Below are 27,607 nucleotides of genomic sequence, written 5' to 3' on the forward strand. Positions count from 1 at the left end.
AACTGAAGTCACGAGTAACTTTTTTGTACCTCTTCTTTCATTTTGCTTCTGAACTTGCCTTAGTGCCTAATCTTCCTGGAACTTTTAGCACTGGAAGTGTCAGTATGTGTTACCAAATACCAGAATGTAATTAAAGAGCCCAGCTGAAGTTAGTCTTACTGTTATAAGCTCTGAGAAATGGATTGCTTTTGCCAAATGGTGGAGAGGCAGTTCCTGTTTTTCTTTGCTTACTTGGGGAGGCATTAGTACCTACCTCAGTGGAGTAAATACTGAAATGATTATAACCACTGTTGTAGCATCTCAGGTGGTAATCATTTGGTATCAGTAGAAACAAAAGAAAAAAATACCATCTCAGGTGTGACAGCAAAAGGGGATTCAAATAAGGATATGTCAAAGTTAGGAAAAACTCCATCCAAGTATTTTCTTTCCCCATCAGCATTAAGCAATTACCTTGACTCAGTTATCTGAAAAATCCTTAGTGCTTGAGAAACTGATCAGAAAAGTAATTAAATCCCTATATTAATGTGTTGCTAGACTTGTTAGTATTATTAAGAAATGTTATTAATTATCAGTTGTGACTCTCTGAAGTCTTTACTGAAATCACTGTTCACTAAAGCTTATGTAGATCTTCACTGAAAGCTGTATTAGTCTTAATCAGCAGTTGTGGAGTGTTTTGTTGGAACATCTTAAAAGTTCACTATTGGCAGCAATTTGAAGAAGAGATTTTATTTTGTTTACTTGGTATAAGCCTTGGAAAAGCTCTCCCTGAATGAACAACTTCCTGCTTCAGAAAACTTCCCATGTGTGTATAGGTGTTATTCTTGGATCCTGGAAGTTTATTTGTCTGTTATACATTAATTTGGTCAAAAAAACAGCCAGTGTATTTTTTTTTCTATAGTTTTCAGAAGCTCCTAGGAACATCTCTCACATCATTTTGGAATTTATCCAAGAGATTGATCGTGCAACCCTAAGTTTGTGCCAGCACTAAGAAGCAAATAACCTGCAAAGCTGTTTTGTCTTTGCTAGAGGCAGAGCTAGCTGATAGCAGAGGCTAGTTCTTGCTCCCAATGGCACCAACAAAAACTCATTGACCTATGTGAAAGTAGATTCGTATGCATGCATATTAAAAGATTCAGGAAGATCTTTTAAATACTTAAATTAACAGTGCACATTGAGATGCATTAATTAGGCTCCAATTAATCAGAGATACCATAATGACAAGATGGCAAGAGTTTAGGTAGGCAAGCAGATAGGTCACAGTCCAAATTCTTTTGAAGAAAAGGAGGTACAGAAACAGAAGTCTGTCAAGTGAATTTACTGTTATTCCCAGGATAAGCCATCTGTCATGCTTGACAGCTCAAAAGAAATTGAGTTTTATAGAACTGCAAGAACAGTCTTAGATACATTTTGTTAGAATTAATTGAATTAAACAGTAGTCTTCCAGATGTGTGAGTAGCTTATTCATATCTGTGGAAAAAAAAATTCTTACTCTGAAGAATCTGGAGAAAAATTTCTTTGTGCAACTGGCAAGATAACCAAACTAGAGGGTGGTTGTATTCTTCTGATTTAAATCAAAATTGCGTGCATCTGCCTTAGTCTTCCTTTTTCCAAATATGGTTTTGATGGCTTATTTTTGCTGACAGTCTTGCAATAGCAGAGACTCAACTCTCCTTAATTTGTAGAAATTATATGCCAGCCCATTCACTGACAGTCTGTTTTCATCCAGAGAAGTACACGAAACAAAGCTTTCTGTTAAGAAGAGTTTTGCTTCGTGAAGCAAGACAGATCTTGTTGACTTCTCATGTGTTTGTAGGAGGAGGATAATGGAGATGAAGGCAATGGGATACCAAAAATCCCTAATGGAGGTGTTTGTGCCTTGAGCATTAAAAAATCTGATACAAAGATTTTTGACAAATATGGGTGTGCTGTATAAATGCTCCAGAGAGCCTGGAGACGCTATGGGTTTACAGGATAGTAGCTTTTGTGCACTAAATGCTCTGTGACTCCAAAGGACATTTATTACAGGAAAATATAGCAGGAGATAAGACCTGGCTCAGAAGGTAGTTTTAGAGGCAGGATGTGGGCACAGTGGAACTAGCAAGTTACATCTAACTGTTTCTGTAGTGCTTATCTCAGAGCTGTCGGTTGCTTAAAAAAAAAAAATAAATCCAAGAAGCTTTTCTTCTGTGTTGTTTCTCTTGCACGGAGTGGGTTTGTCTTTAACTGAGGAAGTCATATGGACTTTGAAATAGATCAGCTTTGTAGTCCTTTAATCTCGTGGAAAAATATTGCTCTGTATCTCTCTGCTGCCTTCTGTTCCAGGGTTTATGTCAACAAAGCACGGACCATGTTCTCCCAGCTTTGAAGGTCCAGGAGCTCTGAGAGGAGCTTGCCCAGCACCACCTGCCTCTTTACCACACCTCGGCCCTTTCCCTGTACATAATCCTGATGCTTCTTCCCCCCAAAATATGTGTGTCTGTATTTGTAACCAAGGTGGAGCAGTCACGTTTCAAAGAAATAATTCATTTAGCATGTGCTATTCTATCAGCCACAACGCAAGTCTCTTGAGAAACCATCTGAGATAATGTACCATTAGCAAGGGGGCATCTCAGTTCCAGTGTCCTTTATCAGTTGGTTAAGCCACAGATGGTGGTACCTGGCAAACAAGCTAAAGGAGAGTGAAGCCAGATCATCACTGTTGCTGCTTTGTGAATTGCAAAGTTCTTGAGCTTCTGTCAAAAATAATATTTTTTTATTATTATTATTCTGTTTTGCAAACAGCTGTTCCCACAGTTAAACTGCACAGTACCAACTGAAAAGCAGACCTTGTTCCCAGACTTCCAGTGTATCTGTAATTTAACATTAAGATGACGTGCTACGTGCTGGTTAATAATATTGTGAACAAGCTTAACGCTTGGAGATTAGATTAAAAAAAACTAAGAGTCAGAACTCCAGCATGTGGTGTGAATTTGCCATGTGATGGAGAGCTGGATAACTCATCTGTGCTGTTCCCCACAGCTGTTGACTTTTGTGTATGTCACTCAGCAGACCTATGTAGTGTTAATAAACCTCTACTGGAAGACAAGAAATGAGCAGTCTGAGTTTCAGGAAGGAAGACTATTTAATGCAGGAGTAATTCCTTTTTCCTGAACAGCTAAGATTCGTAGTTGGTTTTGCTAACGTGATGTTTAATGAACATTTTTGGCATTGACAGCATGCCTTATCAGAATTAGAGCGAAGTGTTGTATCTACTGAAGCACAGAGACTTGTTTATTACTTACATACTTTTTTCTTTTTACCTGCCTGTTTTCTTAGCCTTCCAATATATTTTTCACCATGGATGACATAGTAAAGGTTGGGGATTTTGGACTGGTAACTGCTATGGACCAAGATGAGGAGGAGGAATCGGTACTTACCCCAATGCCAGCTTATGCCAGGCACACAGGACAAGTAGGGACCAAACTCTACATGAGTCCAGAACAGGTTTGTGCTCTCTGCTCTAAAGCTGTTATCTGTCAGTGCCTGGAAGACACCTGAATTCAAAGATCAGGCACTCTTTCTAGTAAATTCTTGCAATCAAGTTACTTAAATTCTTTCTCATTGAAATAGAGTTTTAAGCTAAATTGAATTCCAAAATTGGTATTTTAATATACCTGTATTTATTAGAGAAAAAAAGTGGCTAATGATTCATACTTGGATGCATTCGTTGATCTTGTATTTAATGTAGTAGAAAGATAATTGCATAATATTCAAGTTAATTGAGCAAAGACACACTATTGTATCTGAGTTTTAAGTAAGTTGAAACATTTTACATTACAGTTGGGTCTGCAAAGCGGAGCTGATGAATCAGGACCTTGCTCGCACATGCTTATTTGATGAAGTTTGCCAATGTGCCTGTCCTGTAGTTTTCAGCTCTGCACAGGGCTAATCACTTCCATATATTGACTTGAAAGGGGGTTGTTTATGTTACACAAAATTACATACAGTGAGTAGCTTGAATGACCTAACCCTATTTTTGAATTTTCAGATCTGTGGAAACACCTATTCGCACAAAGTGGATATCTTTTCTTTGGGACTGATTCTCTTTGAGCTGCTTTACCCTTTCAGCACACAGATGGAGAGGGTCAGGGTATGTATGGTATTGGATTATCCTCAGTTTGATCATTTGTTTAAAATAGCTATTCACTTGGTGAAACACTTGCAAGAGGTTCTTCTCAGTTTTGAAAAAGCCTTGCAATTAGGAGCACAACTTCTTTATCAGCCTTGTACAGAGCCCTGAATCACTGAAAATAAATTGCAGTCTTCCTAATGTGTGCAGTTGAATTGAGGCCTTCATTTCTTCACAAAGCTCCTCTGTTGTCAAGCCAAGTAAGAGAAACTATTGAATTAGGATATCCAAGAACTCAAGCAACAAATATAGCTTGTGACTTTAAGCCTGCCAGCTTCTTCTTCATTCAAGAATTGGAACCATGGTGTGCATTTCTGTTATTTCTTCCTTCGTTTGCATCTGCAGTGCTTTTTCACCCAAAGCACTTGTAAAAAATTGCTGTTCTATACTCCTATAGTAAGTCTTAGCTGTGAGTCTCACACAGTTCCAAGTACAATCTTCCCAATCTTCCCAGTAATTGATGACTTCCATTGCATCAGCTGTGAATTTGGGAGGTTTGATGGCGTATAATAACTCTTCCTTGCTGTTAAAATGCATGTGAGATCCATCTTGCTCAGGAACAAGTTCACAGAGAACGGGCTACAGCCAGAAAGGTTTTTCCTCTTGTATATGGTGATCAGTGACCTATGCAGGAAAGAAAGAGTCATTATAACCTGTATTTATCACTTATATGTGCTTGGGCTGTTTAAATTCTCATGTGAAAATGGATTGTTTTTAGCAGAGATGTAAGAAGCAGCTTGAACCACACCATGACTGCAGCCTGACCGAACGCTTGACTTAGGGTGGTGTTGCATTTTCTTGCTTAAAATGCTCTGGCTTTCCATGGTACAAGAGAGTGCAGTCTAGAGGAGGAATGATAGTGCTTAACTCGAACCCCTTGTGCTGGAACCAGTTTCAGTTTCTCTAGGTAAAATCAGTTTTACTGAGACACATACCTGATAAAGAGCCATCCTGGATTCTCAAGATCTCCTGTAGCAATGAGTGCAAGCTTTGCCCTTCCAGTTTCTGTCCTGAGTATAGAAGCAAAGCAAGTAATCAGGGTGAATCCTAAATTGCATCTAACTCTGATGTTTTACTTTGTAAGAGGGTAAAAAGAGTGCCCTAACTTCCCATTATTTTGAGTTGTTGTTCCACTCTGATAAAATCAAAAAGAACCCCCCACCCCTTTATTGTTAAGTTCTGGAGTTTAGCTACTTTAGTAGTTTTTTCCAAGTTGTTGCACTAAAGTTTTCCTCGGCATCAGCCAAGCATTAGCACTCCTCCTCGTTGAAGCAAGACGTGCTCTGACTGACCAGGTAGCCCAGCAAATTCTAGGAATCTGTAACAAAGGGCTGGAAAAATCCCCAGAGGAGGAGCGTGAGACCTGCCTCTGTCTCAAGCTGTTAGCAGTTAGTCTACAGCAATGTATTTACAAATTAGATGTTTGAAGATAGATCACTAAATGCAGACTGAATTGGTAAAGAAAGGGAACAATTATTTGAAGCATTTTATTGTCATAAAACTCAGTTCTCTTGAACGGGAGTTTGACTATTGCCCATCACTATTAACTGGTTTATACTTTCAGTGAAGTAATAATGAAATTGAATTTTGTTTTAACTTTAAAATTCTTATATTTTTTGCTCAAACTTATGCAAAAGGAGGTCCATCCTAAAAGAAATAAAGTGCTAAATATTGCCCTTCTGTGCTAAAAACATGCTAAAGTGAGTCCTGGGTTGCTGGAAATTACAGAACTTAAATTCATAAGGGAGCCTCCTGCAAATAATTGTGTGCCTGAACATGGGAAAATTACTGTCACTAGATGGAGCCAACGTGTTTGTTACGGAGGAAACACTGAGGGAGACCAACTACCTTGAAAGGACACAGAAATACACAGCATGAATTGCTTTCGAAACTGCTGATAAATCTGCTCATTAGTCCATAAACATTAAATAAAGGCTAGGGCTTATGTTGTTAAGACAGAGCCTGTCATTTCTAGTGTCTTAATACTGGTGTAGGTGATTTTGGGGATTATGGGTGGTGCACAGATATGTTAAGCCAGAGTGAGAAAATACAAGTTTATGTGTCTGGCTAATTTAAAACTGCAAAGATCAGAATTCTTGTAACATGATTCCTAGGGAAGCAGCAACTTGCCTATTTAAGTGTCTTGTGATTCTAAACCACTAAAGCAAGACTTAAATCAAGCTTTTTTCCATCAGGCTTCTTTGTTTGCATAGTTTGCATATTTTTGGAGAATAACAGAGTAATACTATTGAAGAATTGTATTTTGGAAAAGTTACATTTTTTTCTTAACATTTTTGCAGACTTTAAGTGATGTTAGAAATTTGAAGTTTCCACCGTTGTTCACTCAGAAATATGCACAAGAGGTAAGTATATCTCTTGCTATTAATTATAGCTTTTTCTTTAGTAATTGTAGCTTTTTTTCTTTCCAATTGCCTTGCAAGTGAAAATGAAAAAAAAAAAAAGCTTTCGTGTTAAGACACATTTCTCTATCCGTGTACTTTTTTACTACATTTCAAAACTATAGCATTACAGTAACATGGATGCTGATGGTTTTGTCACGCAGTTTACCTCTAGTAACTATACAATATAATCTGTCTTCCCTTTGTCACTTGGTATCATTCATTTCACATGAATCCTGACATCATTTCTTGCAACAAATCCATATTCACAAAGAGAAGGTGCAGAGTTCTAGACAGCTAAAGTGGGGACTGTAGGTAGTACCGTGGCTGTGTGGGATCTCGTGGCAGGAGCTGGATCTCTCAAGTGGGAAGCCATATGAGAAAATTGTGCAAGTGATTTGATTGCAGATAACGAGGAGGTGATGTACAAAAGCTTTCCAATAAAAAGCTGAGATGCTTTCATGTTTTCATGGTAGCTTCAGACCAGCAGCTAATGAGACTAGGCTTTCTTGCTTTACAGCTGCAGGCAGCCTGGGGGAATGTGATGTGCTGTGGTTAGCTGGAGAAGGAAGCTGTAATTCTGATTAAATTTGAGACAAATATTTAAACTACCTGTATATTTAAAGGAAAACCTCTAATTCACTGTGAAAAATTATTGCCTGGCCTAAACATGAAGCTAAAAATTACTCATAAATTATATGTCATATGTTTTTAAATTCTTTTGATTGCAAATTAATATAAAGATTTTATAGCTCTATTGAGTCTTGGGTCAGATTTGATTTGCCAAATTGATTGTAATCCTTGACAGTAAAGACAGTTTAATGGATGCGGAGTGATACATTTTGAAATGTTTAATGCACTTCTAACTACTGTGCCAAAGCACTAATACCCAAATTACTCAGAAAGCAACTGGGGACATTTTCCACTTGCTCATACAGCCACAACTGAACTCAGCGCATTAAAGAAGAAAGAATTTATGAATTGGTTCATGTAGCACATGTCATGTTTTCTTTTAGTACACCATGGTGAAGGACATGCTCTCTCCAAGTCCCACTGAAAGACCAGAGGCTGCAGCAATCATAGAAAATCCTGTATTTGAAGACTTGGAACTCCCACCAAAGCCAGTGCTTAGGCAGAGGTCACGGACAATGAGTTTATCAGGAAATAAGCATTCAAGACAACCAAGCAAATAATTATCCTCAGGATCACTTCTTCCACTCGGCAGGTTTTACAGGGATTGTTCAGCAGAAGGATCCTATGATGCAGAATGTCTATCTTGGAAGTAGTTTACTTAAACTTTTTTTGCCATGTTTAATGTATAAGACGTGTTGGACAGATTTTCATTTACTTCGACAGCCAACGAAAGCCAGTAACCACACTTCTCACATTCCATTTTTCTTACCTTAACTCTCCTAGGCGGATGGGTCCAGCTACTGTGCTTACCAATGTTGTGCTCCATTATCGGTTTTTTGGGTTTGTTGGGGTTTTTTTTGAAGCTTGTAAACGTCAGCTTGCTGGGTAAGTGAGAGATCTGTAACATGTAAATAGAATTAAAATACTGTATTTTTATAGAGCAAATTACAGTCTCTAAGCCTAGTGAGTATCTATCTGGATCGCTTGCTCTTTGGTGAAATGAAGATGATTTTGAAATGAACTATGACTCCATTTTTGTCCCTGGTGTGTAAACGGGGAATATGCACTATTTTTAAAGCAAAAAAGTACCACGGTTGTACATACTGTCACTCTGCATAGCCAGTCATTAGAGGAAATCATTTCATACTTCTGCACTATAGTAGATCTTAGAGAATGCATTTTATACAGATAAACATGTAGAGAAGGAAAGGAGCTTTTTGCCATTAAAAAAGGGGGTTTTATAGGCAGTGGTTGGAAGAGCCATAGTAAAAATTACGTACGAAAATATTGTGATTCTGAAAATTTAAACCTAATGAGGTCATACGTGTCGTATGTAATCTTGTAGATTTGTACTTTTTAAAAAATCAAGTGGTAGGCATTTGTGTAATCTGCTAATTTAACTGCCTAATGCCATGCTTTTATTTCTTATTGTAAATATGTTAATTTTTATTTATAAAATACAGAATCAATCCATTTGGGTTGGTGGTGTACAGAATGCACTTGCTATAATTGTTGAGTGCGTTAATTATTGTGACTTCTTTCAAGTCTAAATGATTTAATAAACTTTTTTTTTTATTTATAAAAGAAAAATAGTAGTTGCTTCTGTTCAGAACCTGCATCAGTGTGTGCTGCAGATGGCAGCCGCGTGCAGCTGGAACAGGAGGACGGCCAACTGCGTTTCTGTAACTTGCTTTGCTTTCCTGCCTCATGCTTGCCACAGCGCACCTGATGACGCAAAGACGCATGTGCTGCTTGGAAGTGAGGTGCTCTCTGAAGAAGGAAGGGAACTCTTCTAAACTGAGCGGATCATGGAGGCAATCTCTCAACCGTTAAGAGAGAGGGAAGTCTTGAAGGGATAATTCTTACACTGTTAGAACTGGTTTTGCATAAATGCATTTTCCTCTTTTACAGGCTTAAATTTTTGAAGTTGTAGGCTCTGAAATCAGTTTCTTGAACAGGTGCTGGATTCAGATCCTTCTGGGGATCACTGTGCTGTGGTGTGATACTACAACTAGCAATGAAATCAGCTGACACTCCAAAGACTTATGATAAAGCAAAAGTGGATTACAAAGATTGTCGCCTGTGTGCTCTTGGATAACTCTCTGAGATACTGGCTTGTCCAGTTGAAGCCAGAATGCTGCAGTGAATATTTGGTCAGAAACAGAACTATCGAGTTTAGCTGGGTTAAAACAGAAGACAGTTAAGTGTGTCCTCTTCCCTGTTAGCATCAGTTAAATGGCTGTGTTTGAAGCCTCTGCAGCTTCCCTGCCAGTTCAGTGATTACAGATGGAGCACAGGAAATGAAGGATAAGGTATTTTTAACTTGCTTTATATCTGTGCTGGTTGTAAGTAGCTGCCTATTCCAAGAGCCCTGCAGCGTTTCAGTACCAAAAATGGCATACGTGTTCACACTATGTGTGTCTGTGTGTTCTGGGATGCTACACTTGTCCTCAAAGGCACGTACAAAAGCCTACCCTGCGTGGTGCAGGCCCAGCCTCAGAAGCAGCTGGCCGTGCTCAGCTCTTAACTGCCTGTGTCAGTGAGTCTTTGCTGCTCTTAGCACTGGATGCTGGAGTGTGTTGTCCCTGTCTTGCTGCTTTTTTACTCCGTGGTTTGACTAAGAAAGTCTTTTCCCTAGCCAGAGAGGTTTTCCTCTGAACTCGGGTCTTGCCTGCAAGCACTCTTTTCCCTGCTTTTGGCAGCTTCACTTGCCCTGCCTCACCCATGGGGGAAGGAGACACTTTTCTCGGCTATGAAATATCCACCTGAGCTTCAACACCCCCATCAGCTGCAGGACTACTTTACCAGCGCTTCGGAACTGGGCTACCGAGAGGGATGCAGCTCCACGCTTTTCTTCTTTAAGCCAGGTTTTAATTATACTACACTTCCCTGTTCCGTCCCTGTCCTACTGCCGGATGATGTTCTTCAGTCAACACAGACCAAATGGTCAACCATGACTGAAAGACCAAAGGCCTTTGGTCTAATATGCATTTGCTCTATCCCTGCATCCTGGAAGGGAAAGCAACGAAGGCAAGCTTTTCTCAGCTCTGTACAGATGACAGCAGCAGCTTTTTCTACCTTGTCTGTGAGATCCCGGTCTTTACATGACAGCCCTGGTGGCAGGAATATCTATGGGCTCATAAACAAGTTTATTTGCCTTCTTTCAGTTTTTCAACGTCTGGAAAGCAGCTATCAGACTGTCTCAGGTCTTCCTGTGGCCATGGAAATTGGTGTGTACCTTCCTGCAGTTGTGTTTTGTAGAGGGACACCTGAACGTGGAGGCGAGGACAGCTGCCAGCTTACAGCCCTGCAAAAGGCAGCTTTGGTCTTGGGCTCTGCTGCACTGTGCGGCTCTGCGGTCCTAGCCTGTTCTTGCAGAGGATGTTGCCTACTCCTCGGCTGCCTCCCCCATATAGCTCTTGGGGCTGAAACACAGTTCGTTGTCCTGTTTTGTCAAAATGAGCTGGGTGGCAGAAGCAAGAATCCTGCCCTGTCCACCTTTGTGCCCTCTGGACCTAGATGTTTCCCTCAGAATCAGGGCAGGATTGTGTAGTTATTCTCCTTACCACTTCCATGTTGTTATTGGAGTCGCAGGAGCTGGGAGACCCAACCCACTCCGTGAAGTCATTTGACAGGAGTACCAGCATTGCAACCCCCAGTCAGCGCCGTTTCTTCTGCCAGGATTTTAAAGAGAGGGAAATTCTGACCCTTGTACAAGTGTCTTCAGCAGCTGAGCTGCTCCAGGCGGTAGCTACTTGCTTTTTGCTACATCTCTGAGGACGTTCCTCCTCTGCCCCTATGAGCTGGAAGAGCAGGGCTCAGGACTTTTACTGACCCCTCTGGATGCCTCAGTCGAGTAGTTTTAGCATTAAATGTTAGCCTGGCTATCTTTCTCCTGTGTTTGCTCTGCTTCCCAGGCCGCAGAAGCCTTGCCTGTCCCAAGTAGGTGGTTGAGCACTCAGAAAAAGCTATTTTAGAAACCATCCTTGCCATGTTTCATGTCCATAGAAGATCAGTCTAAGAGTAGGCTCCGAGTGCAGTGGTTCTCCCATGCTAACCTGTGTGAGACCCCACCAGAACCATGCTGGGGGAAGCGATGGCTGTTGTCTGAGCAGTCACCAGTCCTCCCGCGAGCCTGCTACAGAAAAGCTGTGATCCTGGGGACTCAGCTCCTGCTTTTACTCACTGTTAAGATGCTGCAGAGTCATTCAGGAGCAGTCCTGCCTTTTTGGGATAATCCTTCAGTGAGGATGGGTTGCCCCTCCTCCAGGGAGCCGGTGCTCTTGGATGCTGTTTGAAGTCCAGACTAGCACTTGGGAGTAGTAAAAATAATCATTCCCATTTATCATCATTTTTTTTATGGCTGTGTGGTCCAGCAGTACTCTATAGCTACACTCATGGCATCAAGGCATAGACATCACAGTGAAAAACACTCAAGTAGTAATTCCTCGTCACATCCCCTCTTTGGCTGGTCTTGGTCACCTGTTAGTCCGCTTTGAACCCCCTGGGCACTCGGTGTGCTGTTACAGCAAGTCTTTCTCATCTCCTGGGGTCTGCCACATAGGATATTCCTTTCCAGAATTAATAAGGAAATTCACAGATAATTCACAGAAAGCTACTGAAAGCTTTGAACCTCTTGATATTTCAGAAGGAAGTGAGTTGAACCCTGAGCAACAGCCCAGACTGCAGAGTGGTGCCTCTGTAAAGAACTGACCTCTGCTCTTTGACCACATCTAACTCCCACACGCAGACTGACACCTGGAGTTATTAAAACTGCTCAAATTTGTAACGTAAGCTGCAAGATGGAAGCTACATTGGCTTGCTAAGAAAGAAATACCATCCCACCTTATGTTGTAGATCACTAGGATGTACCAAAGACAAGTTCACATTATCATACTGATTTTTTTCCCCAGCATGAAGATTGAATTTGTCTTAGGAAATGCTCATTAAAAAACTAATTACCCAGGAAGGAATCAGCTCCATTAGTTGTAACAAATTACCCCTAGAATATCAAAGTTCCTTGTTAATAAAACCGTAGAAGATGAAGAAAAGGATCTTTGTCATATACCCCTAGCTGTAATATCCCAGGCCCTCATTGCCCTATTTTCCTATGCATTATTTTTCCATGAGGATGTGCTCTGGCACTTTCTGTACCACCACCTCCAGCAACATTCTGAGTCCCTATTACTTGGGTTTGCCCTTCGGGGCACCATTGGGCACTGGCACTGGAATACTATATTCTAGGTCTGGAGCAGTCTTGGAAAATGTGGCTATGGAAACCATGTCTTCTCCAATGTCCACCTGAGACCTGTGCCTGCAAATGAGCAGCTTCTTCAGGGCCCGTTGGAAGTCCCGGTTCAGGAAAGCATAGAGCATTGGGTTGATGGTGGAGTTGCAATACCCTAACCAGGTGATGATCTTGAAGGTGTCAACCAAGACCGTGCTGGTGGAGTCGGTGCCTCTGGCAGCGAGCCAGACATTCAGGACAAAGTACGGCAGCCAACACAGCACAAAGACTGAAATGATAATGCTAATGGTCCGCGTGGCCTTGTTCTCCAGCTGCAGATGGTTCTGCCGCTTGCTGTTGGGGTGGTAGTGAATCTCCAGAGTCTGAGACATGATACGAGTGGCCTTGAGCCGTGAAGCTCGGTAGATGAAGAAATACATGCTGCACATGACCATGAAGGGGACGAAAAATGCCAGAGCAGAAGCCACGATGGCAAAAATCCAGTTGGTGACAAAGATGCATTCTCTGCCTGCATCAAAGTCCACCCCGGGGATCTCGTTCCAGCCTTGCATGACAGGAAGGAAGGAAATGAGGGAGGAGTATACCCAGACCATGCAGGTCATCACGATGCATCTGTGAAAGGAAGGAGACAGGGAGGGACGAGAGGGTCTGAGTTATTTTCAGTTGAGAACACCCAGTACGATTCGATCCCCATGGTAACCCGTGTGGGATATCACCGCTCAGCAGTCCCACAGGGCTTGGAGAAGTGACCGAGCAGGGAAAAAGCTGGGGTACAACAAGTCCATACGTGAATATCTCTAACGACTGGGTAATTGGGTCTGTGGCTTACACAGAATTGGTGTGAGTGTGAGGGGTGCTCAGAGCTGACAGAAAAAAGAGGAGGAAAGGTTTCACGGGGGATTTTTACTAATATTTATACAAACAGCATCTAGATTTTTCTGTTTGGTTTCAGCTTTAATACCTGGCCGTTATCCTCAGGAGCAATAGAAGCGCAGCTGGTGGACACTAGATCTGCAGTACCACTGCAGCGCTTGCTCTGCGACAGCCCCCTCCTCATTTCGGCAGCTGCCCGCACTCTACAAGTTGTACACAGCAAGAGCTGCAGTGGGGAAAACATCCCCAAAAGAGCCTGAACCCCCCTTGTAAAGCACCCCGCAGCTGCAGCCTCCTCTCTGCCCATCCTCAGACAGCTTTCCCCACCCTGCAGTCCTCATTTCAATGTTTCCCATGAAACCTTGACAGGAGCTTAGAACCTTCACCTGTTTTCTCCCTATTTCCCCCATGAAAATCATGAGTTTAAGAGGGGGAAGACTACTGCTACATGCATTCTTCTGGGTGTTGTTTCCCCTAGTCCTTGGGGAAATTCCCATGAAATGCCTGCAAAGGGCAGAAGTTGTAGGTATGAGTCAGCCCACACCACTGGTTTCTACCCCATTTTGCAGCCTGTCCTTAGCTCCAAAAGTGGTTTTCCAGGAGCACCATCAAACCAGCTCCGCTGCATTCTCCTTTTCTCCTGCTCCACATTAAAATTTTTCTGCAAAGTTTTAAATGGTGCAAAGATCCCTTTGCCGCATCGCTCTGCTTTGGGGCAGCAGCTGTCAATAGCTCATTTGGCCCCTAGTCAATAGAGGCCATGGGCAAGTAAAAATTTGGAGGGACCCAATGTGAGGAGCAACTCCACTCACCTGCCACGGGACATCCTTCTTGAATAGTGGTACGGGGTCACCACGGAGCAGTATCTGTCCAGGCTAATGAAGCACAACGTGACGATGGACGCAGTGCAGAACATGACGTCAAAGGAGATCCAGACTTTGCAGAACAGCTTCCCGAACAACCACATCCCTGTCACCTCGTAAATGATACTGACAGAGAAAACGGGTGGAAACCAAAGTGAGAAGGACTGATTTCAGGCATGCATTCCAGCCTCCACTGAGGTACTGCCGTATCTTAACATGGAGGTACTAAAGGCGGGCGTGCAGCCTAGGGAGGCTCAGTTAGACAGCAGAGATTCATTCCCAAAGTTCCGCCCAAGGCAATAACCCACAGGTGGAGTGTGGCTGAAGGAGACCAAACCTACGCTCCTTGCCTGCACTCTGTTATATGTGGGTGCCTTGAGAGAGGTGCTTTGCCCTCCCCCCCCTGCCCTCAGAGCTCCACAAATTTACATCTGCACAGCCTCATTTATCACCGTTTTTTCCGGTGCCCGATTTCCATGAAATCTTTCCTATTCCAGTGCAGCACAGACTTTTATGAATTCTCTCCAGTTCCCAGGGCATGGAAGATTCTCCCTCCTCCGAGAAACTCACTTCTCATCTGGTCTCATGCTTCAAAACTAGAGGATTTCAAGTCTTGGTTTAGAAAGGAAAAATCCTAGGAGGAAACCTATGCGGTTTGTACGTTATGTAGCTCACAAATGCCTAGCGAGGTAAACACACCCACAAAAAGCAGACATTATGCCAAAATTATTTCTAACAACGTCAAGAGGGACCTGTAAGAAGTGAGCAGCGAAGGAAGGAACATATGGCAGCTGTAGGAAGGCTGATGCCTGCTTCCATAGCATTCAATTAGATGCCATTCGCTTCCCCTTTCTTTCACCGGCTTTCTGCCGCTCCTGGGGGTGCTGCTGAAATAGCCATTGTGTGTGAATTCGATGTGAAAGGCTGAGTAACTACCTAGTCCTGCAAAGCTTTAATTATCCTGTAACTTCACAGCTTGCTGGTCAAATACAGTGAAAGTAGGGCTGCTGCTGAGCTGCAGTGCACTCAGGTGGGCGATGCCGTCGGGCGAGGGCAGAAAGAGTCAACTTGATGTCAGAGGAGTTAGAAACCAACCCCTGCTCTGCACCTAATTGGCAACAAGTCATTAAAAAGACTTTTGGAAGGTTCTTTTAGAGAACAACTAATGTAGTTGGGTACAGCGCTGGCTGAAGGAGCCCCAGCCCTCGGCAGCTTTGTGTTATGCAGGGTGCTACGGAAGAATTCAAGCAAACGTTAATCTACAGCAGAACCCACCCCTACACCGCGGTGGCCGCCGCATGGGTAGCATAGAGGCTCCCACTGCGCACACACGGAAAGGTTTCGTGTCTCTTTTCTACATGGGGAAATGAGACATATAGAAGTTGAAGCATGCGGCCGGTAACAGGCTTGGGAGCCTTGGTGCCACTCCTCAGAAGTCCTCCTCATCTCCAGAGATGCTGCAAAGCCTTTGGTGCTCACACCATGGCCTTCCAGAAGTAGACCATGCTGCTGTCATGAACATCTCTGCACACAGACCCCAGCTAAGCAGGTACCTGGCTCTCATCTGCACACATCTGGTGAGATGCGCCTGATGTGGCAGATGTTCTCACAGCAGAGGGTAGTGGATACCTGCTCCCCTCTTCTCTGATGTAAAAAGTCCCTGCAGCCCAGAAATGATGCTGCTTAAAAAGGAATAATCAAAGCCCAAAGAAACGCACAGTTTGAGCAGAAGTGAAGTCACCTCCCTGTTTCACTTATACTTGCAAAAGAAAAGAGTAGCTGGAAATATTCAGCCTGGAAATGGCTGAGCTGGCTGGAGTACCCAGATGACAAGCTAAGCAAAGCTGAATCACTCCTGCAAGCAAGACAAACCAGGAACAAAACAGAAGTCTTACAAAATTAAGGCACCAGGTGACAACCTTGTTTTTCCTTTCTGTCACAAAACCTTTTTCCTGAGCCAAACTGTCTCCTAAGGTGATTTCTTTTCCTTCTCATTGGCATGTGCTAACATGCCCACCAAGGAGCAAAGTGCAATTCAAAAGAGCAATATAGATATGAAACTGAGACGGTGGGAAAGATGTGGACCAACAGCACCCCATCAGCAGGGCCGAACAACACCTGATGGAGCCAGCAGTGTCCATTCCTCACCATGTGGCCCACCGAGAGCTGGCAAGACTTCATACCAGGCGGCACCAGGGCATTCAGGAGCAGCACAAAGCATTAATCATGCTCTGCTCTTTGCTCCCCTTCATAATTTTTTTTTTTTTTGTTAAATAAGACATCGCTCTCCTAGGTGGGCTATTTTCTCTCTGGCTGCATAGCGAAGCCATTAGTTTTCCCCACCTTGTAATGCCCTCTACCATCCTTTGATAGGACAAGGGGTAATGGTTTTAAACCGAAAGAGAGTAGATTCAGACTAGATAGAAGGAAGAAATTTTGTACAAAGAAGGTGGTAAAACCCTGGCACGGGTTGCCCAGAGAGATGGTAGATGCTCCATCCCTGGAAACTTTCAAAGTCAGGCTGGATGGGGCTCCGAGAAACCTGATCTAGTTGAGGATGTCCCTGCTCATTGCAGGGGGGTTGGACTCGATGACCTTTAAGGGTACCTTCCACCAAAAACTCTTCTATGATTCTCTCATCTTTCCCCTCCCCTCATATTCTTCACAGCTGTGGTCCCCTCCTCATCCCTGTTGTGCCCTTCTTCTCCTTTCTTGTAGGGTGTGAGAAACCACAGACAGATTTCCCAATGAAACATATTTTCAGCTGTTGCTTCTTATTCCTTCCATGCTTTCCTGGGAGCCTAGGAGTAGGAATTGTCCGACTTCCTTCCTCTTTGCACTCCTGAGTAAAACCTAGTGCCAAATTCCCTCCTTCTCCTTGACAAGGAAGAGGTCTTACTGCAGTTATGGGGGTGCAATCAGTCTTACAGGGGGAAATTACAACTGCTGAGACACCTACCTGCCTTTGCTCTTTGCTACCTCTCCCTCCCATCACCCAGATTGCAAATACCACATCAGCAGGTGGTAGGCAGAAGAAATGAGGATGATGGGTAACTGGAAATGCCCAAACTCCATTGAGAAGAAAAAGAAATCAAGGACAGAGATTTCCAAGCATGAGCTGAATGTGGAAATACCAGAGGAGTCATCAGATGGACAACAGGCAACTTCGGAGAGGAAGCAGTTCCAGCAATTATCAGCTGGAACTCGCTCCAAAGCGGGAGTTGTTCAGCTTTTGTCTTCTTTGAGCAAAGAGGGTGCTGCCATTCCTGGGAAAGATGGGGGTAATGGAGAAGGTGATCTTCTGTAGGGATGGCTGGAGTGGGTGGAAGAGCAGGTGATGCTGTGCAGTCCCAGAGAGGAGCCCTTCAGACACCTGGGCTGGACTGGGATGAAAAGCCCTCATTTCTGGTCTTAACAAGAACATGGAAAAAGAGAGGAAAGATAGCCCAGGGAAACAGGAGGCAGCAGAAAAATTGTTGCTTTAGCTAATCTTTGGTGTCTGACACACTGTTTTTCCCTTTCTAGGATGCTGAAATGGCCTGCCGCATTTTATTGCGGTGACCTCATCCATGCAGTGGGAAACATCACATCTTCTCTTGGGGAAAAAAATAGCATGTGCTACTGCCGACAGGAGCACATGGGTCGTTTCTGCATCCCCTCTGGGCAGGGCGCGGGGAATCATGTCGTTTTGCAGGCAGCCCCAGCTCAGGCCCTGCAAACTCCACCGTTCCCAGTTGCAGCCGAGCTCCAGCCCAGTTTAGCCTGGTAGCTGGAAATGGGGAAGGAAGTGGACAGACAGACTGCTGGAGCCATGTCTGCCAGGTCCTCACCCACACACACGCTGGGAGCTGCTGGCAATCCTCAAGGAACAAGATCAGCCAACTTGGAGACCCCTGTCTGGCAAAAAGCCACTTCTACACCACCATCTTTCTCCAGTGTAGAGTAAACCCCCCGCTATCAGCAACACAAATCTCCTGGTTAAGTCACTACCCTCATTCCCACCGACTTTAATAGGGCAGGAGAGGTTAGATCATCGTCAACTAAGCTGCAATCCAAGTCCCTCGGGCAGATATTTGTAGCACCAGGTGGAGAGGAGAGACAGGTGAACACAGATGGATGATTTCAGAACCTGAACTTAAAACTTCACCAAGCTTAGAATTGAAGTTTGCAGTAATCGTTTTTAAAAGGCATCATTAACTGGTGGGGTTTTTTTGTTTTGTTTTTTTCACCTGACGCTATATAATTCTCACTCAGTTTGTAATTGCTTGTTGGGAAAATACCATTCGGTGACAAATTCGAAAGCGTAGGCAGCCCCGTGAGATTTAAGGCACAAAACGTGAAAAGAGTTCAGCTTCTTCACATTGCTCCAAGAACACTAAAAAAGGTTCAGGCCCTAGCTTTACACAAACCTACGGCCATTTTCCAGCACAAGACAGACAGATTCTACAAGTAAACTGATTTATGGATTTGTTTTACTATGTTTTAGCCAGGTAGTGAAGTCCTATAAATATAAACCTCAAGCAGGGAGAACTGCCCTCTGAAGTGCCTCTTTCTCCATTAAATATAGGGGGAGCCTTTTTTTTTTTTTAAAAAAAAAAAAAAAAGAATTAATTTCCTTACACTAGTAAGGGACTTCATCACTTTTCCCTCCCACTACCAGAAAATAAAAGTTAAGGTTAAAGAAGTGTAAAATCAAAAGCACAGAATTTAACTCCACTGATTTCAACAGTCATTCTTGACTAAGGAAAATAAGCTAAAAATATACTCTGTGATTTGCTCCACCTCGGATCAACGCAGTCATTACAGTTAATGCTGACAGTCCCCATCTCACATTCCCCAAACACTCAGAGCACGAAAAATCATTTAGCATCAGTGCTGACCCCACGGGCAAGGCAGAGCCAGTCGTGGAAGAGGGGACTCATCATGCTGGAGCCATCATAAAAGCAGGATATCTAGTTCAGACCAGCAGCCAGAGTCCCTCTGTAGCCAACAGGAATAATATACCCTTGGGGAGTCTCTCACCATTCATTATAATGGGAGCCATTATAAAGGGTAGGGAAACTGAGGCACAGAGGCTCATACAATCGGTGGCTCGCAGTTGTGCTCTTTGGAGAGCCCAGCCCCAAGCACAGCACGCGAACTTCCAGCCAGCCCTGCTGGAACAGCAGCCGCTGAGCTGGGAGAAATGAGGTTGAACACACACACACCACCCTCTCATCTTACCTTTAAAAGCACTTCTTACCTAAAGGGCATGACCAGGCAAGCTACGAGGAAATCTGCCGTGGCTAAGGACATGATAAACATATAGGTGACGGTGCGCAGCCTCTTCTCCACCACGGGGCAGATGAAGACTACCGTATTTCCCAGGAGTGTGATCAGGTCAATGAGGGTCAGTATCAGCCCAATGACCACCTCCTGGAGGCCAATCTCTGCCCAGTTGCCACCTCCTTTCACAAAGGAGGAGGCAGCAGAGGAGAAATTAGAGAGCCAAGATTCATTTTTGCCCATCAGCATCTTCCCACTGGTAAAATCTGAAAGAGAGGAAAGGGTGAAAAAAAAAAAAATAAACAAGGGCTTTAATGCACATGACTTGTAGGTCTATGAAAGGAAGTACAGGAACAATGTTTATACTTCATTTACTTCAAGAAAAATCCACACACCCTGCTGTGTCTGTGCCATCACTGTCCCATGGTTATCAGTCCGTTAGAAGTGTCTGAAATCCTGAGGGTGACGATAAATATGTGGCACTGGCTGAAGTCCTTCATGGCAATTAAAAGCCCTCCTGTGAACAAAGACGCACCATCAGGTGGAGTGTGATGCAATAACAAAACAAAATAATAATAATTAAAAAAAAAAAAAAGGCAAAGCACTGAGAGAAGAGGGAGGACAACCAAGAAACCGAAATTCAAAATCAAAGCAGCTCTGCTAAATCCCACGGAACAGCATGCCATGTCCACAAAATATGGGCTTGGAACTAGATGATCTTTAAGGTCCCTTCCAACCCAAACCATTTTATGATTCTATATTTCAATTGTCACCTTTGCCACCCACAGACCAGGCGAGGCTGCTTGCCCAGGCTGGCTGCTTTCGTAACCCCACTATTCAGTACATGCTCTGCCCTGGCTCGTCCTGCTACTTTTTTAGGCTCTGAAGTTGAGTGCTTTACTACCACGGAGGGCAGCTCCATCCTACGGTCTGAGTGGCCGTGCAGAGCTGCCAGCGTCCACACAGGGAGCTTCATGCAAGTAACTGAGACATCTCAGGTGCAGCAGTGACCTCAGACTCGTGTCCCCTTCTGTGCCCAGCTGGGAGAGGACGCTCCCAACTCCGTAATGAGGGACATTTAAGTCGAGGACATTCACATGCTTGTGTCCACAGCTCCGTTCCCAGACATTGACCAAGTGGCGTCACAGGTACCTGGGAAGGTGGGACCCATGTGCTGCAAAAATTCCGGCAGTTCAGGATTCGCTGGTGTGGCTAATGGGAACACAAAGGCAAAACTTGTAGGGAAAAGAAAATTATACAAATATTTCCAGACATCAAATTGTTAACATTTAAACGCCACCGCTTCTCCTGCGACTGGGCTCTGCTTCCACAGTACCCTCATGTCAATCCGACATCCCCAGGGCATCACTACTAAATGCAACGTGAGAATGGGTCAGGATAAATGTCCATGTAGTCCAACATGCCTTATCTCACAGTGGCCAGGCTTTGCCTTAGGAGGATTATAAGAACAAGGCAGCATGTATCAAAATTTACCCAATCTCTGGTTTTCCTTCCAGCACCTTATGATCCAGAATTACCTCTAAAGATGGTTTCAAGGACTTCTAAGTCATGAAGTTGTTCTGCTTTCCCTTTGGCTCATGCAAACTTTTAACAGCCGTGACCTCCTATAGCAACAACTTCCACAGCTCAGCTATACACCGTGCAAAGAAACACCTCTTTTTGCTTGTTTTGAGCCTGTCACCAGCTAGTTTCACTTGGTGCCCTTCCTTGTATTGGAAGAGACACCATGCAAGCAATCCCCATCCACTCTCTCAATGCCACTGGTGGGCTCTTTAATCTCTGTCACATCTCCCAGCCACCTCATCATCTCTTGGTCAGGCTGAGGAGCCTTCGCCAGCTTGCTCGTTCCTCATACAGAAGCGATTGCCATCCCCTCGCCATCCCTCCTGCTCTTCCGAGCCTCTGAGATGGACCAAAACTGCAAACAATCTCCACGAGGTAAATGCACTGTGGATTTGTATCAGGCCATAATGATGTTCTGCGTTTTGTCCTGCTTTCCTTTCATAACAAACCCTAACGTGGTTTGCTGCTTTTGATTGGCACTTAGCACCGAGCTGACCTTTCCACAGAACTGCCTATCGCTATCCAAAGATCTCGTTCCTGAGCCGTAACGGTCAGCTCAGAGCCCGCTGCTTCACATAGGAAAACAGGGTGAAATGAGGAAATTAGGTTCTCTCCATCTTCCCCAAACTCCATCACTTCACAGCTCAATTTCTTCTTCTGTTTTAATGCTCGCTGAGCCTCATAAAAGCTTATCTGCAGTTCTTTAAGTCAGGCCTTATCCTTCATGCCTTGATTAAACTTTGCTTCACCTGCAAACATCATCCCTTCACGATTCACAATTTTTCCAGTTAGAGATTTATTGAACCCCACATATCCCAGCCCCTCTCCCTGTAAAGAGCATTGCTGACCTCTCTTCCGCACAGCAATTCACCATCCACTCCCCCCCCTGCATTTTACCTTTTGGACGAGTATTTAGTCACACCAGGAACTTCCTTCTTAACTCAGGACTATGAAGTTTCCTTAAAGGCCCCCGCCATGAGGGACCATATGAAAAGCCTTTCCGAAATCCAAGCAGTCTACACCAACTAGATGCTTCCCATCCACACACTTGCTGACTTCTTCCAAGAGCTCCCATGTGATTGTGAGGCTGGCTGCCTTTTGTGAAAGCAACACCGACTTTTTCCTTGGAGGTAGTCATGTATTACACGCACCCACTCATCTTTCAGAAGTCTCAGCTCCCTCCTCTGGCTTCTATTTACTTGTTGGATTTAGTGGTTTCCTTTCTTTCAAGTCAAAAAAATTAAAAATAAAAAATAAAAATCAAGAAATAGCTAAAACTGTCTAGGAAAAAATTAAGAAGGAAAGCTCCTCCTCTGCCTCTCCTCAGCGGGGCTGGGACTTGCTGACTGAGCCCGGAAGCTCTCGTGCTCCAGCGCTGAGAACAAACAGGTTTGTTGAACATTAAGTTCTGTGGCAGATGCCTGAGCAGGTGCTGCTAAAGTCTACAGGGTGTCTTAAGTACACCGGTCTTAACGGAAATGTTCCTTGGACAGCATTTCACATCCTGATAACACCCCATAAAAAGAAACGAAATAACAAATCCTGCCTCCAGCTCTCACGTCATTGACAGGAAAGAGGAGAATCTGCACCATTCTCTCTAACAACCCCACTGAGGATGTCGTCAAACTGGATGAGCTCCTGCAGAACAGTTTGATTTCAATGCAACCATACTTCCCAGCAGAAAAATCGTCCATCCCATTCTCCTCCCTGCATGGTCCGCACAGACGGCACAGTGACTGCTGTGCTGGCAAAACCACCAGGTGACAACACACGGCCGCACAGCTGGACAGGTTACAGAACCTGCCACCTCTGTTATGTCTCCCGCCTCCATCTCCCAGGTCATCCGCTCATCTGCCACCTCCCACACCTGCTGGGAGACGCTGGTGTCTTCACACCCCCGGGGACACTGTGGGTCTAGAAACAGTCCTCTGATTGCCACCCCAAGTTGACCCCTAACCAATTTAAGCACATCAACACCACCCAGACAGCCCTACGTTCTCCCAGAAGAGGGTGCACCGTTAACATAGACTCCCAAAACATAAATAGCAAAAATCAGGTTTAATGAAAAATCAATGGTTTAGAAAATCAATGTAAAATTTTAAGGTTTAAAAAAATCAGGCCTTAAGGTTTAAAAAAAAATCAATGTCAATTTTTTGGTCTATGGCCTTGAATAATGGTAGATGAGAATGCTGTATTCGTTGCCTGGGGTTTTTAGATGTAACACTGAAATGAGGAGGCTCAGAAGTCACATCTGCCTTCTCTTACGAACAATGACTGTGCTCACACGGTTGTTAAGTATGTATCAGTGTCAGCACAACTCTAATTAAAGCAGATCATTACTTACACGATGTTGCTCTGGTACTGATCTGCGAACACACACTGCGCTCAAACTTTAAGCAGAAGCAGGACACAGCTATTAGAGCTCATCTTTGCAAGCTCTTCATGCTACTTGAGTACCACCTTAGCCACCAGCCTGGGTTAAAAGGTCTTTTCAAGTGAAAAACTAACAGCACATTGCTTAATGGCAGGATCCATTGAGGAGCATGACACAGCGATGCACAGAGGAGACAAGTGTGTCCACAGCCATGAAACATTAGAGAGACTCTCTTGCATTGTACTATTTTTTGGTCAACACAAGGACAGACTGTGGGGCTGGCGGTGAGGCTCTACTCGTTTGAGCTCCACAATTTCTCCAACAAGAAATATTCAGCAAAAAGAAGGGATGGTGGATGCTTGAAACTTCAGGTTTGGATTCCGGGTGCAAACAACAGGGTCCTGCTGCTTCTGGCTCCTTTTCAAGGATCCCCAGGCAGAGACTCCCTGGAAGGTCATCCACAGCCTCTGCCGCAGCCAAGCACCCAAGCTTGGAGTCTCTCATCCCTTTTGCCTCTGACTGGGCAGCCAGCAACTTATCTCTTGCTGGGAAGTGCTACTCCTCAAGAAAGCAAGGGATGATACAATCTTAACATCTCTGCGGAAATCTCTGGGATAAAGCAGGGTGTGCCATCCTTCCCAGGGATGCACTTCCACAACTTAAATATTGGAGCTTTTAAATCCTCCCATGAGCAGCAGCAGCTCATGTGGTTACGCTGCTGACACAGCACAGTGGCTTTCTTTAACATCAGTCTCTCAGCCTTTCCTGTAGGGAACCCTCTTAAATCCGTGGGGTAAATGCCCAGTTGTACCATGATGTGGGATCATCCCAGGTTTCCTGGGGATTTCAGATGCCTTAGGGGTTTGCATTGTTCTCATTCGCACATTTTTTCTTCCCTTCAAAAACCGATGGGCTAGATTCTGCCCCCAGTCTGCCTGAGGGAAGCAACTCCATCATTCAAACAGTTTTCCTTTAATATACTGAAAGTTTGACCTAATTTATTCAGCAGACAAATCCCAAGTAAAAGGTTAATTTCATCACTAAACGGTATCTTTTTGTGGCAGGGGAGGAAAAAAAAAAAAAGCTCTGCAATCTCAAGGCTGACTGCACTTTAAAATCTTAGAAGGATAATGAAAATTGGAAATATATTTGCTTCCAGACTCTGCTCCTCTGCCAAACCAAGTACAAATCAGCGTATGGCAGCATGCAACTCTACCTGCCCCAGGACCTCAAAACATATTTCCCTCCTCCCTTTGCCGTGAGATGAGGCTGCAGTAATTTGCAGAACAGTGCATTGCTCTGCAAGGCTGGCATGTGGTGGTAAAGAAGGAACATCCCTGGGGATGCTTCCACTTGTAAAACACACATTCAAGGAGGCCACGCAGCGAGCGAGCCTTTGCACTGACTTTCCTTTCCTCTCTCTCTTCCTCCATCCAACTCTCCCATTTGAGGGGCAGTATTTCTCAGGGCACGAATGGTTTCTTTCCACCCCTACATCAGCGCAGAACAACTCCTACAACCCCTCCGACAGCTAGCCAGCCCCGGGTCTGAAAACCAAGCAAAACACATGATCCTTACCTTCAAAACTGGTGGTGGAACGCAGCCAGCCGGCTCGAAGCAGCTCAGCAGTACAGCTGAGCCGGGTGTGCGGTGCTTTTCCCAGCAGCAGGGTACGAGGGATTCATGCCAGCTCACCAGATCCCATCCCACGGAACTGCTCCCAGCCTGGCTGGGCACAGCTGGTAGTTTCTGCCCCAGTGCAGGACGTCGAGCCCGCACCTGTGAGACAGCACAGTGGTTTGCCCTTTGAGATCTCTCCCCCCCAGCAGAAGTGCACGCTCTGCCACAGCAAAAGCAAGTCTATTGCAACCACCTCTCCGAGGAGCGAGGAGAGACTAAAGCACGATCGCAGCGGTAAAACTCAAAACAAAGTTAAACCCGAGCTGCAAACGCAGGGGTGCCCACCAGCATTAGGGGAATGACTGAGCCAGGGTGCCAAACCCCAGTCCTTGGCGGGGGCGGGGGTGGGGGGGGTGGCAAGCCCACCAAACCCTGGGCTGCAAAAACTCCAACCCCTAGGGTGCCAAAATCCCACCCACCGGGGGTCAAAAACCCCAACGCTCGGGGGGGCAAAACCCCTACAATGCTGGAGGGCAAATCCCTCCCTGAACCAGCCCGGAGCAGGGGGAGACTGCCCGGGGAGGGGCTGGGGGTGTCCTGCCCGGGAAGGGGGTCTGTCTTGGAGGGGAGGAAGGAGGAGGGGTGTGTGTGTGGGTGTGGGTGTGTGTGGGTGTGTGTGGGTGTGTGTGGGGGTGTGTGTGTGGGTGTGTGTGGGTGTGTGTGGGTGTGTGTGGGTGTCTGCCCGGGGAGGAGGCGGTGTTTGGGCGGTGTCCTTCGGGAGAGGGGGTTACGGGACCTACCTGGGGGGAGCCTGTTGGACGACGGGGTCCCACCCGGAGGGAGGAGCGGGGGCAGCCCTGCCCGGGGAGGGGATTGCAGGACCTGCCCGGGGCGGGGGATGCCGGCGGCGGCACTTACCGGCAGCTGGGCGCCGCTGCAGCCCGCCTCCCGCGGGGGCCGGCAGCCGGGGGAGCCGCCCCGCTCCTCCGCCCCCCTCCGCTCCTCCGCCCGGCTCTGCCCCGCTCCTCTGCCCCTCTCCGCGCCGGGGGGCTTTTCACCCCTCCGGGGGCCGTGGCTCCCCGTGGAAACGGTGCATTTTGCTGCGTTTAAACCTACCACGCAGCAGCTGCACGGGCACGGCAACGGCACAAACGGATAATTTTTTTTTGTTGTTTTTTTGTTTTTTTGAAAAAAAGAGGCGGGTAATCGGAGTGGCGTCCCTGTTGCTAAAAGCAAAGGGGCGCTTTGTTCATAAACTAAACCAAAATGCTAAAAAATCCCAGACTTTAAGAGGAATCTGTTAGCACTAGCGCTGCTGAGATGTTCCCTGCCCAGCCCCTTTTTGCCTTGCCGGGAAGGCTGCGAGGGGTTCGGTGCCATGCGATGGTGGGCCCTGGGTTTTGGAGCAGAGCTGGCCAGGTGGGAAACTGGGCACTGGGTTGTTCGGGCATGTCCCTGAGGGAAACCTGGCTAACTTGGCTCCTTGGAAAGGAGAGGTCCTCCTCCCAGCTGCAGGTCTGGGCTCGAAGGACTGACTGGCACCTCTTGGACTCCTCAGGCAGCTGACTAGGCTCAACAGTCTGGCAGAAAATGAACTCAGCAAGAAAAGGTATAAAAATTGGGTTCTTTGGGTGCTTGGGTGAGTGTCATACACAAAGCTGGGAATGTGTTAACCTCATCCGTAGCTCCTGTTCTAAAACAACCACTCAGATCACACCCAAATACATCAGCTCTTCACCCTTGCTTGCTGTCACCAGAAACTCCCTTTCCTTTCTCACTTGTTTTCCAAAGATAACCACTAAGATTTTCGACTGTGACATCACCCATCACCAAAAATGCCCTGGTAGAATTTTGTCAATGAGTCTGGAGAAGAGACCTCTTGAGTAGGCTTCGTGGAAAATTAAGACACCCAGATTTACTGTCCTCTCCCTGGAATAGCTCAGCTCTTGGCTGGCCATTGGACTTTCAGGTTTCAAACTTGCGTTTGACATTAACAATCAAACTGTGACAGATAAGCATGTTTGGAATGTTTTGTGTCATATTTATTGGTTCAGAAATAGCAGATTACCCTTTGAAAATAATAAAATCTACTTTATTTGATGCTTTTCCACTCCAGGAATGAAAAGGAAGGAAGGAAGGAAGGAAGGAAGGAAGGAAGGAAGGAAGGAAGGAAGGAAGGAAGGGAGGGAGGGAGGGAGGGAGGGAGGGAGGGAGGGAGGGAGGGAAGGAGGACACAATCATCTCTGTATTTTTCACACAATCTCATCTCTGTATTTTTCTTTAATAAGTATAAAATATTTTTTATGAAGGTGGAGAAATAAGTAATGTATGGATCAAAGTATTTTGTGAATCTAGATTGATTTCATTACTTTAGTCAACATAAACTTCTGTGTGTTTCTGAAGAAGTCAGTTTTGCCAACTTGGGTGTAAAGTACTTTAACATTGTTGTGTTTAAAGTTATAATTTACATTTAATTTTTTAAAAAAGGCTTTTATAAAACTTGAAATTTGAGCAAAATATTTTATTTCTGATCAAAAATAACAAATTTCAAACCTAAAGAAAGCTTTTTTGTACCATTCA

General features: G+C 44.9%; 2 protein-coding genes across 3 annotated transcripts in view; one reads left to right on the forward strand and one right to left on the reverse strand.

Annotated features, from left to right (window-relative positions):
- Positions 1-8,780, forward strand: part of EIF2AK3 (eukaryotic translation initiation factor 2 alpha kinase 3) — a 45,472-nt gene extending 36,692 nt beyond the window's left edge. The window contains exons 14-17 of the mRNA XM_074587260.1: positions 3,316-3,483; positions 4,028-4,129; positions 6,469-6,531; positions 7,584-8,780. Coding sequence (XP_074443361.1) covers positions 3,316-3,483; positions 4,028-4,129; positions 6,469-6,531; positions 7,584-7,760 — 510 coding nt within the window. The 3' untranslated portion in view covers positions 7,761-8,780. The remainder of the gene's footprint in view (positions 1-3,315; positions 3,484-4,027; positions 4,130-6,468; positions 6,532-7,583) is intronic.
- On the reverse strand, positions 7,970-25,957 carry LOC141743344 (histamine H2 receptor-like). Of its 2 annotated transcripts, XR_012587018.1 has the most exons (7): positions 25,828-25,957; positions 24,986-25,186; positions 19,845-19,966; positions 19,427-19,715; positions 14,134-14,310; positions 10,767-13,060; positions 7,970-8,098 (listed from the first exon to the last, which is right to left on the reverse strand). XR_012587018.1 is itself a non-coding variant. In XM_074587261.1 (4 exons), the coding sequence occupies exons 1-4, from the start codon at positions 19,861-19,863 to the stop codon at positions 12,385-12,387; spliced, it is 1,161 nt and encodes a 386-aa protein (XP_074443362.1). In that variant the 5' UTR covers positions 19,864-20,003; the 3' UTR covers positions 11,562-12,384. The 2 variants fall into 2 exon arrangements, 1 of the variants encoding a protein (XP_074443362.1); XM_074587261.1 differs by lacking the exons at positions 7,970-8,098; positions 24,986-25,186; positions 25,828-25,957 and having other exon boundaries at positions 11,562-13,060; positions 19,845-20,003.
- Positions 25,958-27,607: the final 1,650 nt, after the last annotated feature.

The sequence above is a fragment of the Larus michahellis genome, chromosome 5 (genome assembly GCF_964199755.1).
Source record: "Larus michahellis chromosome 5, bLarMic1.1, whole genome shotgun sequence".
In the NCBI taxonomy this organism is placed as follows: Eukaryota; Metazoa; Chordata; class Aves; order Charadriiformes; family Laridae; genus Larus; species Larus michahellis.